This window comes from Aythya marila (assembly GCF_965140915.1).
Source record: "Aythya marila genome assembly, chromosome: 4".
In the NCBI taxonomy this organism is placed as follows: Eukaryota; Metazoa; Chordata; class Aves; order Anseriformes; family Anatidae; genus Aythya; species Aythya marila.
Window position 1 is genome coordinate 48,391,363 of NC_139045.1, and position 15,281 is coordinate 48,406,643.

At 41.9% G+C, this 15,281-nt stretch overlaps 2 protein-coding genes across 12 annotated transcripts in view; both read left to right on the forward strand.

Annotated features, from left to right (window-relative positions):
- Window positions 1-119: 119 nt before the first annotated feature.
- Window positions 120-7,345, forward strand: PDCL2 (phosducin like 2; the record flags this gene model as incomplete). The annotated part of the gene is made up of 6 exons (XM_082759580.1): window positions 120-155; window positions 817-937; window positions 1,864-1,954; window positions 4,888-5,031; window positions 6,629-6,837; window positions 7,182-7,345. 6 exons carry the CDS (start codon window positions 120-122, stop codon window positions 7,343-7,345), a joined length of 765 nt encoding a protein of 254 aa, XP_082615706.1.
- Window positions 7,346-10,354: 3,009 nt separating this feature from the next.
- CLOCK (clock circadian regulator) overlaps window positions 10,355-15,281 on the forward strand; it is a 60,538-nt gene continuing 55,611 nt past the window's right edge. For 9 of the 11 annotated variants that reach the window (XM_082760273.1, XM_082760269.1, XM_082760263.1 and 6 more), the window contains exon 1: window positions 10,355-10,449. The gene's annotated coding sequence lies outside the window, so the exon portion shown is untranslated. The remainder of the gene's footprint in view (window positions 10,450-15,281) is intronic. The other 2 variants (XM_082760267.1, XM_082760271.1) reach the window with 2 other exon arrangements.

Genomic DNA, 15,281 nt, shown 5'->3' on the forward strand with positions numbered 1-15,281 from the left:
AGGCCCAAGTGGCCCAGTGTGGCTGTTAGAACCAGTGGTGGTTCTAACCTGGCCCCAACAGCCGCCGATGGGTCAAGCTAGTGGCCTCCAGGAGGAGAGGCAGGGCAGCAGGGGGAGCCATGCAGGTGGGCACGGTGACCGAGAGCAATGAGAGGGTTGGGGCTGGGGACTGCAGGGGAAATGGGGAGGCTGAGGGGTGGTGAGCGGTTGGGCCAGGAGAAGTCCCGAGCGAGCAGTTCCTTTGTGCAGATGCACCTCTGAGTTTCCAGTGGTTAGGAATTAACCCTCGAAAATGCCCTTTAAGAATAATAAAAGACTGCGCTTTGTTGAAGATATCCAGCTCGTGCATTCCCAAACTTGCTACACGTACCATTCCTGTCAAAGCTAGTGGTAACAACATCATCATTGGCAACTGTGAGACTTTATTTTATTTTCTTGGGATTGTGGCCTGCTAGTTGAGTAATACTGCTTCACACTGAGACCAATTAACCCTGGATCATTTTTGCCATTGCGTGGCTCCTTTGCATTTTTACCTTTATATCCTGGGAAGTTTTTGACACATTTTCATTATTTAATCTGTGCCTATTACAGCAAACTTGAATGAGTAGCTTAACGCCAAGTTTTGGAACTTTGGCTTAACTCAATTTGTTAAGAATTGTTGAAGGTTTGCTAGTTTCTGGTCTGATCTTGCTTGAGACTGGAGCTGAGGTGTTATGAGACACCTATTTTTGGTATGTTTACCATGACCGAGGATTCCTGATCCAATTGATCCAGACTGATTTGTCAATTTAGTTTTGTTCCATAATATCAAAACAGGATCCAAATGAAGATACTGAATGGAATGAGATATTGAGAAAATTTGGAATTCTTCCCCCAAAAGAAAAACCGAAAGATGAAATTGAAGAAATGGTTTTACGTTTGCAGAAGGAAGCAGAAGGCAAGTAAAATAAAAAAATATATATGCCATTAGTACAACAAGATGATAGCATTGCAAACTGCTGCATATGGCACCATTTTAATTACTGTTAGAATCACAGTATGGTTTGGGTTGGAAGGGACCTTAAAGCCCATCCCGTTCCAATCCCCCACCATGTGCAGGGACACCTCCCAACAGACCAGGTTGCCCCAAACCCCATCCAGCCTGGCCTTGAACACCTCCAGGGATAGGGCATCCACAGCTCTGGGCAACCTGTGCCAGCACCTCACCACCCTCTGGGTGAAGAATTTCCTCCTAACCTCTCATCTGTACCACCACTCTTTTAGTTTAAAACCATTTACCCTTGTCTTGTCACCGCAGACCCTGGTAAAAAGTCTTTCCCCACCTTTATTATAATCCCCTGTTACATGCTGAAGGGCTTCCATAAGGTCTCCTTGGAGCCTTTTCATCTTTAGGCTGAACAAACCCAACTATCTCAGCCTTCCTTCATAAGAGTTGTTCCAAACCTAACAGGTCCTTGGTTTTGCTAACAACTTTGGGTTTTTAAGACTTAGTTTTGACTCAAGTTTCCTAGATCTTTGATCATTCTTTTGCTGTTATCCAGACTCTTATAGATTACTTTGGGCTAACTGGTATAGCTAACAGGCGTAGGATGGAATTTGAACCCAGTGCAGGTGTAGTTAGATCCATGGAAACAGTAATGGCAAGTAACTAAGCAAGCAAGTATCTAAGTAACCAAGTATGGTTAAATAGATTCATTTTTTAATTCTCTCTCTTACCAGTTACCCAAAGTTGACTGGTTTCTGAAATCAGTATGTATTTTCCTTGCATTAGTTCCATGTCTGTGTAATAATTTTCATACATTTAAAACATGTGCAGGCACTCCAGAGAACAAGAGGTGACTAATTTTGTTTGCTTATTTCTAGTGAAACCATATGAAAGAATGAATCTTAAAGAATTAAAGGAAGCTGAAGATGACTTTGATGAGGCTGATAGGAAGGCTGTTGAAATGTACAGGTATAGTAAGCTATTCCTGGCCAAATTAACAGCGGTGTCACTATTGCACATTCTGAAACATAAACTCAGAATCTTTTGAATAGTAACATCTGCTGACACAACTTCTGCCTTTCACCTCCTGCTCTTCTGCTGATAGCACTGATGGTACTGTCCTACATCTTCCCAATAGCCAGTGACAAAGAGAGGCAGTTCACACCATACTTTGCTTTGAGGTTTTGTTAGAATCAAATTATTCCCCTTTTAAAATATTAAATTTAGTCTCAAAGCTGCATACTTAAAGGAAAACAGAAGGGGCCACAGTGGAAGCCACTGTTACACATTCTCAGTTCAGCTGTACCATGCTGCCATATGCAGAGAAGTGTTGTATATTTGAATTGTTGTGTAGTCAACAATTTACACACGTGTGTCGTGGTTCCGCTCGAGTGGGCAGCCGAGCTCCACCACAGCCGCTCTCTCACTCCCCCTCCTCAAAGAGGAATGGGGAGAAAATATGTGAAAAGGGCTCAAGGATTGAGATAAGGACGAGAAAATCACGCAATAATTATTGTAACGGGCAAAACAGACTCGGCATAAGGAGATAGTAAGATTTATTGCCTACAACTAACAAGCGAGAGAAGTGAGAAAACAAAGGAAAAAAAAACCAAAAGCACCTTCCCCCCCCATCCACCCTTTTCCACCTCCTCCCCCCGAGCGGCGCAGGGGAACGGGGAATGGGGGTTATGGTCAGTCTACAGCACTTCTTCTCTGCCGCTCCTTCTCGGTCACTCTCGTCCCCTGTGCTGTGGGGTCCCACCCACGGGATGCAGTCCTTGATGAACTGATCCGGCGTGGGCTTCCCACAGGCAGCAGCTCTTCCAGAACTGCTCCAGATATGGGTCCGTACCACGGGGTCCATCCCTCAGGAGAAAACTGCTCCAACCTGGCTCCCCTACGGGCAGCAGCTCCTGCCGGGTCACCTGCTCCTGCGTGGGCTCCTCTCCACGGGCTACAGGTCCGGCCCGGAATCTGCTCCGGCAGGGGTCTTCCACAGGCGGCAGCCTCCGTCGGTGCAGGGCCACCTGCTCCACCGTGGTCTCCTCCACGGGCTGCAGCGTGGAACCCTGCTCCACCGTGGTACTCCATGGGCTGCAGGGGGACATCCTGCTTCACCATGGTCCTCACCACAGGCCGCAGGGGACTTCTGCTCCGGCGCCTGGAGCACCTCTCCCCCTCCTTCTACACTGACCTTGGTGCAAGGCTGTTCTCCCACTCCCTTGACTCTCCCGGCTGCTGTGTGGCGCAGCGTTTTTTCCCTGTCTTAAATATGCTCTCACAGAGGCGCAAAACAACATCGCTTATTGGCTCGGATCTGGAAAACAATGGGGCCCTTCCCAAACATGGGGCAGCTTCTAGATCTTTCTCACAGAAACCACCCCTATGGCTCCCTGCTACCAAAACCTTGCCACGTAAACCCACTACAACGTGTCTGTTTGGTTAAACTGTGATCCTCACCCTACCACTCTGAAGATACAGGAGTTAGAGCAGTGCTGATAAATATTCGGAGAAAGGAGAAGTTCTATAGCCCATTTTCCCTCTTTTTCTGTGTAACATCTTCTGTATAATATTTTCAGTGGATTTCAAACTGGGAGGAAAATGGAGAGTTGGTCATGGGTATCCTTTACATATTATATTACAGAAGAACATTAAGGGAAAAACAAAGTCCTGACATACATGGTTTCAACATACATGGCCCCATCTTTGTGAAAGATTCTGAGTTTTTGCAGATGAAGTGCATGCTACCTATAAAAGGACTTTTACTTCAGGACAGCATGCCATTAAAGAACAAAGCTGTATTTCAGTGCTGTACTCAAACTGCTCAGTATTTATAATTGAAAATTAACTAATTAATCCAAGTATTATGAGTGTAACACTTCTCTGCCTTTTGGATAACACTCATTTCTGGTATAGCATGCTTTCTAGACATATTCAAATAAAAATGCAGTATGAAGTTAATTAGAAATTAGAGCTTCATTGTATATGCTGTAATGCTGATAGCTGATAAACTTTGTGTTTAAAACAAAAGATGTTTAAAGTCAGCTGTGAGCCCCTTATACATAGCTATTGTGTTTTGACTCATACGGAAGATTAATTTTAATGGCCTCTCTATTTTTTACTACATGAAAATATTCTTTTGAAGTTTGTATAGAAGAGAAGGCTCAAGGGAGAGCTCATCAATGTATATAAATACCTGAAGTGAAGATATAAACAACGCGGAGTCAAGCTGTTTTTGGTGGTGACTAGTGCCAGGGCAAGAGGCAGCAGGCACAAACTGAAACACAGAGGGTTCCCTCAAAACACCAGGAAAAACTTACTCACTGCAAAGGTGTCTGGGCACTAGTACGGGTTGCCCAGAGATGTTGTAGAGTCTCATTTCTTGGAGACCTTCAAAAGCCACCTGGACAGCCTGCTTCTATGTTGCAATTATTTTTGAGATGAAGACTGCCATCTACTGGTTTTACATTCCAAATTTCATGAATGATTTTAATATTAAATTGTATAACATTAGCACATTAAATACTGGTAGTTCTTCCTCAAACTACTAATGCTCAGAATTATAAAAATGATTTGTACCTTGTAAAATTTTCTTGCTGTCTCTTAAATGATCAAGACACTTGTGTAGTTTGATCAAGACACTTGTGTTTTTACTTAAGTTTCCCAAATCTGATACTGATACATAAACATAAAACTAAGAAGATGTATTTTAATGTTTTCTTACTGAGTAGAGATTAGTATAGCAGCCTTTCTAACTCTGAAATGATACTAGAAGACCTTGAGCTAGAGTAAATCTCAAAGCATATTTTTTTTTAGAATTGAGAGAAATGCAGAAGTTATTATGAAAAGATGCATTTTAAATGTTCCAAACGTGCTTATTTTTATTATTGTTTTTTAATTAGGCAGCAGCGCTTGCAAGAATGGAAATGTCTTCAGAGGAGGCAAAAGTATGGGGAGCTAAGAGAAATTAGTGGACAACAATATGTAAAGGAAGTTACAAATGCTCCTGAGGATGTTTGGGTCATAATTCATCTTTATCGGACAAGGTAATTACTTTCTAGTATAAGGTATTAAGTACTTCAAAACAGAGAATTCAGCTGGTAATTAAAAAGCAATACCAAGAAAAATGAAATATGATAGACTATTGAAACAGCAATTGTTTGGAGGCAGTGGAATCATAGAGCACAGGACCTTCTTGATTTGTTAATTCACTTTAATTAGTTTGCCTTCGATCTTTTATATTAAAGATTTATTTTGCTGTGTATGCTTCTGTGCTGTGTGCTCATGTACTGAATCTCACTGAGATTTCTGAATTTCACTGAGAAACTGTTGTTGACTGTCTAGGTGAACACAAGTGCCTTTGAAGACTCATTGCTCAACAGGAGTCCTTTAACAGATTTTTTTTTTCTCCTTTAACAAGTAAAAAGCCCAGCAGGGAAAGTCTCAACTCTGAAAATCAAGGGCTGCCAAGGGAGTTTGTTAGCTTATTGGTTCACCTATATTGGTTCTCTAATGGTAGTGGGAGTTGTGGCAGAATCCAACAGAAATGTCAAACTGCCATGATTAGCCCACATATGTTAGCAACACTTAAAAGCACTCAGAATTAATATGGAATGTTTCATGCTGTTCAAATTCAGACTTTCTTTTCCATCTTTTTAAGCATGTAAGGAGGAAGTTTATTTGATTCTTTTCAATTGCCGGGAATCAAGCATTTTTTTCCAGGAGGAAGGAGTAGGTCAATCAAATGAAATTGTTGAAATCACAGTAATTTAACTTTATGGACTTGAAAGAAAATAGCAAGTTTTCTTCCTCTTCATTGGTTTTGTTTACTGGAGAATCAATTCTGTACTTGATCAATATGTAGATACGAGTCTGTAAGAAACCTCATAATTCCTTAGGAATGAATACGAGATCTCTGAAGTCTCTTATGGCGAGCGAGGAAACAAATCCTGTTCCCGAACCGTAACCTCACCTGTTTTTGGCCACCAGAGGGTGCTGGTGGAGCTCTCTGACAGTTTAGAGGTTAAATCCTCTTGAACTTCAGTCTCAACAAAAATCTGAACGTCGCAAAGGTTAACGGACAAGAGGGGAACAAACCACGAATTTTGTTGTTTTTACAGAGGCTTATATGGTGATTGCACTGCAAATACTAGCTACGAATGTAACGAACAGGCCTATGGTGGTAATATGACTATAGAAAAATTTCCCTGACACTATTTAGATTTACTAAAAGAATGAAGAGGTAATTCAGTGTTAAAATCAACACCTATTCAAATAAATTCAAGTAAAATGAGATCTAAACTCTCTTTTAAACTCTACAATAAATGGACAAAATGAGTTTTAAAATCTTAGATAACAGAATTGAGGTACAATGCTTGCTTGAGTCATCTGGTCGCTTTAATGACATGCTTCATAAACTGTGCCTATTATATGCATTGACAGTTTTTATTTGGACAGTTCTTTAAATCAAATGATCTTAGAAGAAGCTACATAAAATCTGTGGTGCAAAACTCATTACAAATTAAAGTAGAAACAGAATAAATGGAGAGGTACATTTATTCTTCAAAGGCTCTATTTTAAATAACATTAGTTCTACAAGTCATGTACACTAGAGTATGATCATACTCTCTTCTCCTTTCCTAGCATCCCAATGTGTTTACTAGTTAATGAACATCTCAGCCAGCTAGCCAGAAAGTTTCCAGAAGCCAAGTTTGTCAAAGCCATTGTGAACAGCTGCATCGAGGACTACCATGACACATGTTTACCCACAATACTCGTATATAAATCAGGTGAAATAAAAGGCAGATTCATAGGAGTAGCTGAATGTGGGGGGATATATCTTAAAGTGGAAGGTAAGATAAATGCTTTTGAATAATTCACTTTATAGAAAAGTTTATGCTGTTTATAATCATAAGATCTAAAAATCGCTGCTTAAAGATAAGAGAGTTTTAAATAATTTTGTAGAAAAAAAAGACAAAAATCAAAGAATGACTTGTGTTATGCTACAGTGATAAGAATATATAGTAAGCAAAGATATTTTGCAGTTTCAGTTTAGATGTTTTACTGGGATAAAGCAGGGTTGTCCAAGGCTCTGTTTTTCTTGTTGAGATGGATCTTCATATTTAATAAAAATTCTGTTTTTCTTAACTGAGAATTTATAGCAATTATCAGCATAAATTGTCATTTGTTATTACAGAACTTGAATGGAAACTAGCAGAGGTTGGAGCAATTGAAACTGACTTAGAAGAAAACCCCAAAAAGGAAACTATAAATATGATGACATTACAAAAGCAAAATACTTCTGCTCATGAAAACACCAATACAAAAAGCAGCGATGTGCTGAAACCACATATTACCTAAGGAGAAATCTTTAATGTGGATAATCTGTTCCAACTTAAACTAGCTCAAATACATCTTTTAAATTCCTCTAGTAAACCTGAAACAATAAAAGAGAGTGTTTCTTCCACTTGTGTATATTTGTGATCTTTAGAAAAAAAACTAATGTAGTAAACATAAGCCCTACTTATCCTCTGGAAACACAGAAATGGCTCATATTGACAAGAGAACCTGGATTCTTCTTTTTATACAACCTGCTTAAATGGAAAAGGAAGGGGAGGTATTAGCTGGGGAGCTGTGATCCATACTTTCTTTCTTATTTTATCCAGCAAGTTTAACACCTGTAATTCTCAGTGAAATGAGCGTAGCGGGACTCTGCTCTAAGAAATTTTTCAGTTCCTGCCATTGGAAAGCTGACCTGAAAAGAATGTGTACAGTGATATGAAAACAGGATTTAGCCCTGAATCTATTGATTAATACTTTTGCTTGTTCGACATGTATACATGCATTTTCTCCAGTGTCAAGGATAATCTCCCCACTCGGTTCTAATGCTGGTGGCTGGATCAGTTGTTCCTTCCCAACAAAAATAAGTACATCCCTAGCAAAACAGTTTAGAGTCCATGTGTATATAAGCCCAACAAAACTACACAAGTGAACGAAGAGATCACACTCCTGATTCAGCATTTTTATTCATTATGAGTAGTGAATCAAATTGCATAGTATTTATGTTATTTTTCCAGTGACTTGACTAAAAAAAAAACTAATATGTAAAAAAGTTTTAAAGTGCTGATGAAGATTATACACACTTGACATGGTTTACTGCATCAGGATGCAGAAACAAAACAGAAATGTTTCACTTAACACTTGGCACTTAGATATCTAAGGAAAACAAGAAAATGAACATTAGCTTGTTTATTTATTTTTTAACCATGAGTATAAAGTAGATATGTACTGACAGACAGCTATACTAGAAGCTTTTATTTTGTGGATTCAAAGAGAACTGGTGGATGTACTTCAGAGTTAATAGCTCATCTGCCACTTAAAATTAGAAGGCTAACTAGTATGAGTTTTAAATGTAAATAGGTCAGCAGTGACTTGGGATATGACTTCCCCATTGCTTCAGGTGAATACCAGTGTTTCTGTGAAAGGGGCACTACCACCCACTTGCTCTTTGCAGCAAACCTCCTTCCTGCCATTGCAGCTGCAGTGAGTTACAGGAGCACAAGCCCAATACTCACTGCTTATAGTTTGGCAATGTCTGAACATTACGTTGCCCCCCAAGGAACCATTGGAGGGAACTCACGTTGACAGTAAGATTCAAGAACACAGGATTACTACAAGGAAATAATTTCACCAAACTACTATTCCATTTCTAAGCTTTCTGTCCTGTTCTTTCAGAAGTCCTTAAAGTACTTTAAAAAGAGAAGATGCATTAAAAAACATTGCCTCAGTTAGGCTATAACCTTGGCACAAACACAAGTGTATGTGAACTGCCCAGGTGTGTTCCCTGCTTTGATCTTGACAGATCCCAAAAGGTAAGGGATTTGCAAGCTTCCAAGAGCAATTTGGTACTGCAGCACTGCAGAAGGCTGGTGTTGCTCTCCCATACACACAAGGTATACTTTGAGTCAGGAGATAACGCTATCGTATCTCTGCTGTGTTTGTCTGAAGAATTACTACTGGTGACTAAAGATCCTGTGGCAAATTTTATACATACAGCTTGATGCTAATTTTAGCCTCTGGGTTTCTTGGCCACATTCCATTCCCAGCAATTATGTATTTTTGTTGAAGATGTTTCTACATTTTCTCCTTTGAGTTTCCATCCCTGCTGTGTTATCATTACCGCGTTTCATCATAGGAGCATTACTCCTTTCCCTAAGTAATTATATGATTAGCTTTGCTTGTATCAATATTCCTCAACTGAAGGCTAGAAATAGGGTACTATATATCAGTAAATATCAAAACCCAAGTGTTTTTGTTTGTTTGTTTGTTTTTTACTAATGCTTTTCACAGTTTTTCTGTCAGAAAAAATCTGGCTCACAGTTAGTTCCTTGGCAGCATTACAGCTAAAAAAAAAAAAAGGTTCGTGTCCCCACACTACCTTTGTGTATGGTCACAAGGTGAATCAAACTGGGAAACTGAGCTACCTGAAAAGTAACCCATAAAGGAAGATCTAGGAGATTTTTGCAGCCAAATCGAGTTCTTACATCATTCCAGACACAAACACAAGTTATAATTCTATAGATACATATTAGTAATTATAATTTTAGGTGTATCACTGGAAGATCAATTGAAAAATAAACATCCTTGGAACTGAGAAAAATGGGAATAGCTACATACTTCTGCCACTAAGCAGTGTTTTATTTTACAGAAGGCAGTTAGTTATGCATGCAGAACAGGTTTATGCTAGAATAACCACTGCACATTTTAAGCATCTTGCAGTCCCACAGCAGGCAGTATGGGATACCGCCTGGAACATGGTACAGCTATAGGTAAAGCCTGTGTAGTATCAGCGAGTTATCTGTTTGATTAACTGTGGCACTGTTTGCATTTATTGGCTGGATGGTGTTTCACAACTTAGCCTGCAAAGTCTGTAAGACAGCCGCATCTTGCAGCTTTTATACGTTTTTAAAACACACACGCACACAAAGACAGGGATGCCAACTTTTATTATCAGACCCTCCTGCGAACTCCTATTACAGTTCTATTTTCCTGTGTGTATCTTCCACCAGGTGTTCCCGCCGGGCCGTGCCCCCCCCCTCACCGCCCGCCCGCCATTTTCCCCTCCCTGAGGTGAGCCGGGGCGAGGTGAGCCCAGGTCAGGGCCCCGCGGCTCGCACCGCGCCTGCGCGCCGCGCTCCGCTCCCCCCCCCCTCCCAGCGGGCCTGCGCGGGATCCCCGTTCCCCACACCCTCTCCCCCCCCCCCTCCCTCCCTCCTCCCTCTGCGCATGCGCAGGCGGCGGGCCGTGAGGCGGGGGGGAGCGCTGCGGCTGGCGGTGCGCGGCGGCGCAGGCGCAGTGAGGGCAGTGGCGGGCCCGGCGGCTGCGGCGGGTGGAGGAGGAGGAGGAGGAGGAGGAAGAAAGGAGGAGGAAGGAGAAGGAAGAGGAGGGCGAGGAGCGGCAGCCCGGTAGGTGAGGGGCCGTCAGGGCGGCCCCGGGGGCGGCGCGGCGCGGGGGGCAGCGCTAGGCCCGGTGACCCACTTTGCTCCCGTCACGGCGCCCCCAGCGGGCCTCAGGGGGCGGCGGGGCCCGCGCCTCAGGTGCGGGCTGAGGGAAACGGCCTTGTCCGCCCCTCACCGGCCCTGTTCGCCCTCACGCCCTCAAAACCCGGCTGTTGGCGCATAAAGCAGCCCGGCTGAGGGGAGCAGGCGAGGCGAGGGGCAGGTCCAGCCGCGAGGTGAAGCGGTAGGGCGCAGCCCCCGGCAGTGAGGGGCTGGCCGGTGGGCGCCGTGACAGGGCTGCTTCAGGGGGCACCGCTGGCTGGGGCAGGCCCGGTGCTCCCTGAGCTCACCTCGTTGCTGCCCCCCCCCCCCCCCCCCAGCTGTGCCAGCACAGCGGTTCGTGGAACCATGTCCCGTAACTAGGTTGGGGAAGTGATCCAGGTTAAAATTAACTACTTTTTTTTTTTTTTTTTTAATATGGGGTTATATTTAACCTGGATCATTGCTCTGCGTGACAGGTGTGCCAGAAGGCAAGAGGGATTGTTTAAGCAAACACGCCGGTGAAAGAAATGCTTGGGAAACGCACCTCGACTCTGGTAGTCCTGGCAAAGTGCAGTGTGAGCAGCTGTGCCGCTCTCTTCAGTCACACAGGAACAAAATTGATAACGTCTATGAATATTTAGGGTTTGGAGGCTGCTATTTTAGACAATATCTGGTTATTACAATAGAGGGATTTTATTCAATGGGACAAGATGCTTTGCAATTTATTTGTTTTTGAAGAAGCTACCAATTTTTATATATATATATATATATATATATATATATATATATATATATCCATTTAAGATACTTTCTCAAAATCATTGAAGACTTTGTTTTCAGATATACCAAATACTAAATGTTTGTGTTTGTGTTTTTTTTGTGTGGACCTGGGTGCTAGTGCCTTTAAGGGATAAGGCTTCTGTTGTTGGGGTAAGAGTTACCTCTTTCTAAGAATGGTCCTAATGGCAAAAAAAATAACCCCCAAGTTGATAAAATAGTTTATGATCTCTTTCAGGTGTGTCTTTTTTTTTTTTTTGTTCGTTTCTTCTGTTTCGTGTTCTTACATTAAAAAGTTTAACAAATATAGGTAAAATAAAAGGATGTGAGGAAAGCTATGAGTTGTTTTTTTATGAATGCCTAAAGGAGCCTGTAAACCCCCTGTTTTCCACTTTTTATACTCAACAGTTTAAAAACTGAGTGGTAATTGCTTTTAATTTGTAGTAGTGTTGGCTAATTATCTTATTAGTATAGAATTTCATCTAAATCTTCATAGCTTGGTCTTCTCAGGGAAATTGTTGCTTCCAAGAAGTCCAAACTTTTGCTGTTTTCTAGACAAAAAGTTGAAGATGCATATTAGCAATGGAGATATCAATTACCCCCTGCCCCCCAGCATGTTCCTTATATGAAATGATTGTATCAACTTGAAAGGCTTTGAACTTTTTGGTAAACAACAGTTTCCCCCCCCGGTGTAATTTCATGTGTTTCAAAACAGCCTCTTTAGCTATGCACCCTTTTGGGGAGAGATGCATGGCTTGCTGTCTGGAGCCTTATAGCCTCTGTGTAATTTTGTAATTTGAAGAATAGGGATATTCCCTCTCTTAGAATATAAAATCAGTATCCTAGTATGTTTTTAGTGCAAACCACACCATGTATGTATGAAGAAGTGGGGTCATAGCTAAGGTGTCTTCATTTTCGGCACATTGCAATGAGTTAGTTTTTCTTGAGTAGAAGACTGGTAGATGTTTGAAGAAGTAAAAAGTAAAGAAGAATGCATTTTTGCATTTCAGTCTTTTTAAAGTACTCATTTCTGTACGAACACTAGAAATTGCAAAGGCCATGTTATAAAGCAGGTCTAGAAGTGTTTCCTTGGTTAGATGGTACGAGTAGGTAGCTGGGTAGCAAAGACAGTAGTGGTTCCTGCCCTTCTTACCTCTCCTTACTTATTTTGCAGTGTTTTTATCCGTTCTTTGTTAATTGAGCTGGGTGACCCTGTTAGGAGCTGCACTGGTGGCACAGGAACAGGAGTGAGTTGCCAGAGTGCTGGGAGAGCAGGAGCTCTTCTAAGGTGCCTTTGTCTCTGCAGGGGAAAAGATGGCTCAGAGAGACTGCAGCCAAACGGCAGCCAGACCATTCAGCTGCCTCTCTGCTGCTGCTGGTCCAGAATTATTGGCAGTAGCATTGTTATGCTGAATTTGGTAGTGTTTCAAGATAGAAAGAGGTGTAAAAAGGGCACCTTTGGTCACATTGTGGAGCCTGAAGGGGAAGATGTCAGTGAACTGGCACAGGGAAATACAGCTATGTCCACTGGGAAGATGCTCATCTTGTTAGCTCAGTGAATGGAGTTCTGTGGGAACTGGAAACCGGGACGTTCCCCCCTTCATTTGTTGCAGAAGTTAAAGGTGTACAATGCAAAATTGTGGCAGAGGAAGGAGACTTAAGGTTCATACAGCTGGGTGCTGCCCTGAAGGATTGAATTCTCAACCCCTACTGCTGCCACAAAATTCCTTTGTAATGCAAAGGCCGCTTTAATTTTGGCATGCCTCATGCCTGAGTGTTTAATTTTATAGCCTTAATATTCTCTCACCGTACTTTTTGGGTATAATATAAATTCTTAATTATAGCCGCTTTTGGAATACATAATCATATATTTAAAAAGTTTCCGTGCTCTGCAGTTCCCATATATTTCATATTATGTGGAAGCGGCAAGGCTTCATCTGTGCTTAGATTCTTGCCTCAGTTTAGTCGTTTGCACGCTTTGGACTCTTTCCAACTGTTACATTTTGTCATTAACATCACTGAATTAGTTTCCTTATTTTGCTGTCATGTTCAGAGGAACAACGCTGAGTATATCATAAAATCCTCTCCAGTAGTATTAATATTTTATTAAATATAGATCCATAAAAAGTAGATATGCCCTTAAGATTCAAGAGTGGTAAAGAGTTGCGTTTAGAGAATGAATCTTATGAAAATTAGCAGATACTTTGGGCATTCCTCAGCTTCAACATAAAAGCATAGCTAAATTAGGTGTAAAAGAGGCTGCATAAATGCTTTGTCCTTTTAACGGTCTTTAATAATCTCAAAATACGTGAGAAAGCTTCAGTTCTGAAGCTGAAGTCATTTTACTACTTATGGCAGCCTGCTACCACAGAACAAATGGGATTAGAATAACACCCCTATGTTAAAACAGAATGAAACCGTTCCTGGAGTAAGATCTATTTTAAGCGGCTTTTAAAATAACTATACCTGGCCTTGTTCTGTAGAGGTCCTTCTAGAGTCCCGTAGAAGGGATATTTGCAGGTACCTGTGATGCATGTGATTTTGGTACATGGCCAGATCCATCCAGTATACAGAGGAGTCAAAGTTGTGATGTAGATGGATTCTGGATATCCAGTCCAAACTAGAATCATAGCTGTATGTTGGCTATATTTTACAGGTCTCTGTTGAGTAAAGTTTTCCAAGCACCTTGAAGTTTTATTCTCGCTGAGATCCTTCACAGTCTTGTCAAACCGAGCATCTTGGCATGTAAATCTGTTTAGCATTCATAAATTAAGCAATCTGTAAATTAGGCATTCACTTGTCCAAAGGCATGTTGAAACCATACCTCAGGCACACCTATGGGATTGGACTGGGACCAAGGTGGTGACTCTCCCTTTTGTTCAGGAGCACAAAGCAGGGAGGAGGAAGAGAGGGTTTTTGATGTCTGCCTCCTGAAAAAAAAACACAAGAGGAACTCCAACCAACCTCAAACAAACAAAAAAAAACAACACGCAAAACACCCCCAACAAAAACAGCACCCAGACACTAAAAATCCACTTTTCAACATGTACAAGGTGATTAAAGTTTAATTGGGCTAAAGAGGGATATTATGCCGCTTGTTTTCTTGGAGATGGGGAAAAAGGAGATGGGCAGCTGTGCTGTGGCCTGTTCCAGAAGCAATGCACTTTTTTTTCCACTTAAAATTTTTAATGCCATTAGGGATTTGAAGCCAGAACTCATCTGCATGATTTTGGGTACCCTTCTCCCTAGAGGTATGCACACTGCTGGTTCTGCTCTGTCCAGCAAAGCTTTTACTTCTTTTCTTTTTTCTCTCATGCTCTGAGGAATGCTGCTGAAAAGAGAGGTTAGGAGTTGGTCCAGCTTCCAGTGCAGTGTGGTGCGTGCAGAGGGGTTAGGATCTGAACCCCTTCCGAAGACTAGCTGTCAGATCTCTGTTCGGGGTCACAGCGCTGTAACTCAGTCTGGTGGACAAAATGAGAACATGTCTTTTTCCACCTGCTAGTGTGTTTTGATGGGAAAAGCTCAGCTGTGTGTGTCCCAGGGCTGTGAGTACTCACCTTGCCTGTGTCCTGGGTCGTCAGAGACGCGTGGTGGTGAAGACACGAACTCATCACAGGGTACTGGTGGAGCTCTGGGGCGTTTGGAAGAGGTGTGATACCTGGGAACAGGCTGATCATCCAGCACGGTCTGAATTTTAGATGCTTTAGAGTAGGGTGCACTATTGTTAACAACATAGTGCTGCTTATCTTGGAGATAAAATCTATGAGAGCTTTTAGCTTGCAGTTCCCTCAGCATGTGAATGTATCTCAGGTGCTTGCAGAAGGCTGATCTCAGATCCTCTAGGCATCCCATTAACTGCTGACCTGCTACTTACAAGTGTTTGTGAATGTATGAGAGACAGTCCTGCAACAAGTGGCCATTGGAAGAAAGAGGAATGATCATTTCCTGAAATAGACATTTAAAAAAAAGAAAAAAAAAAA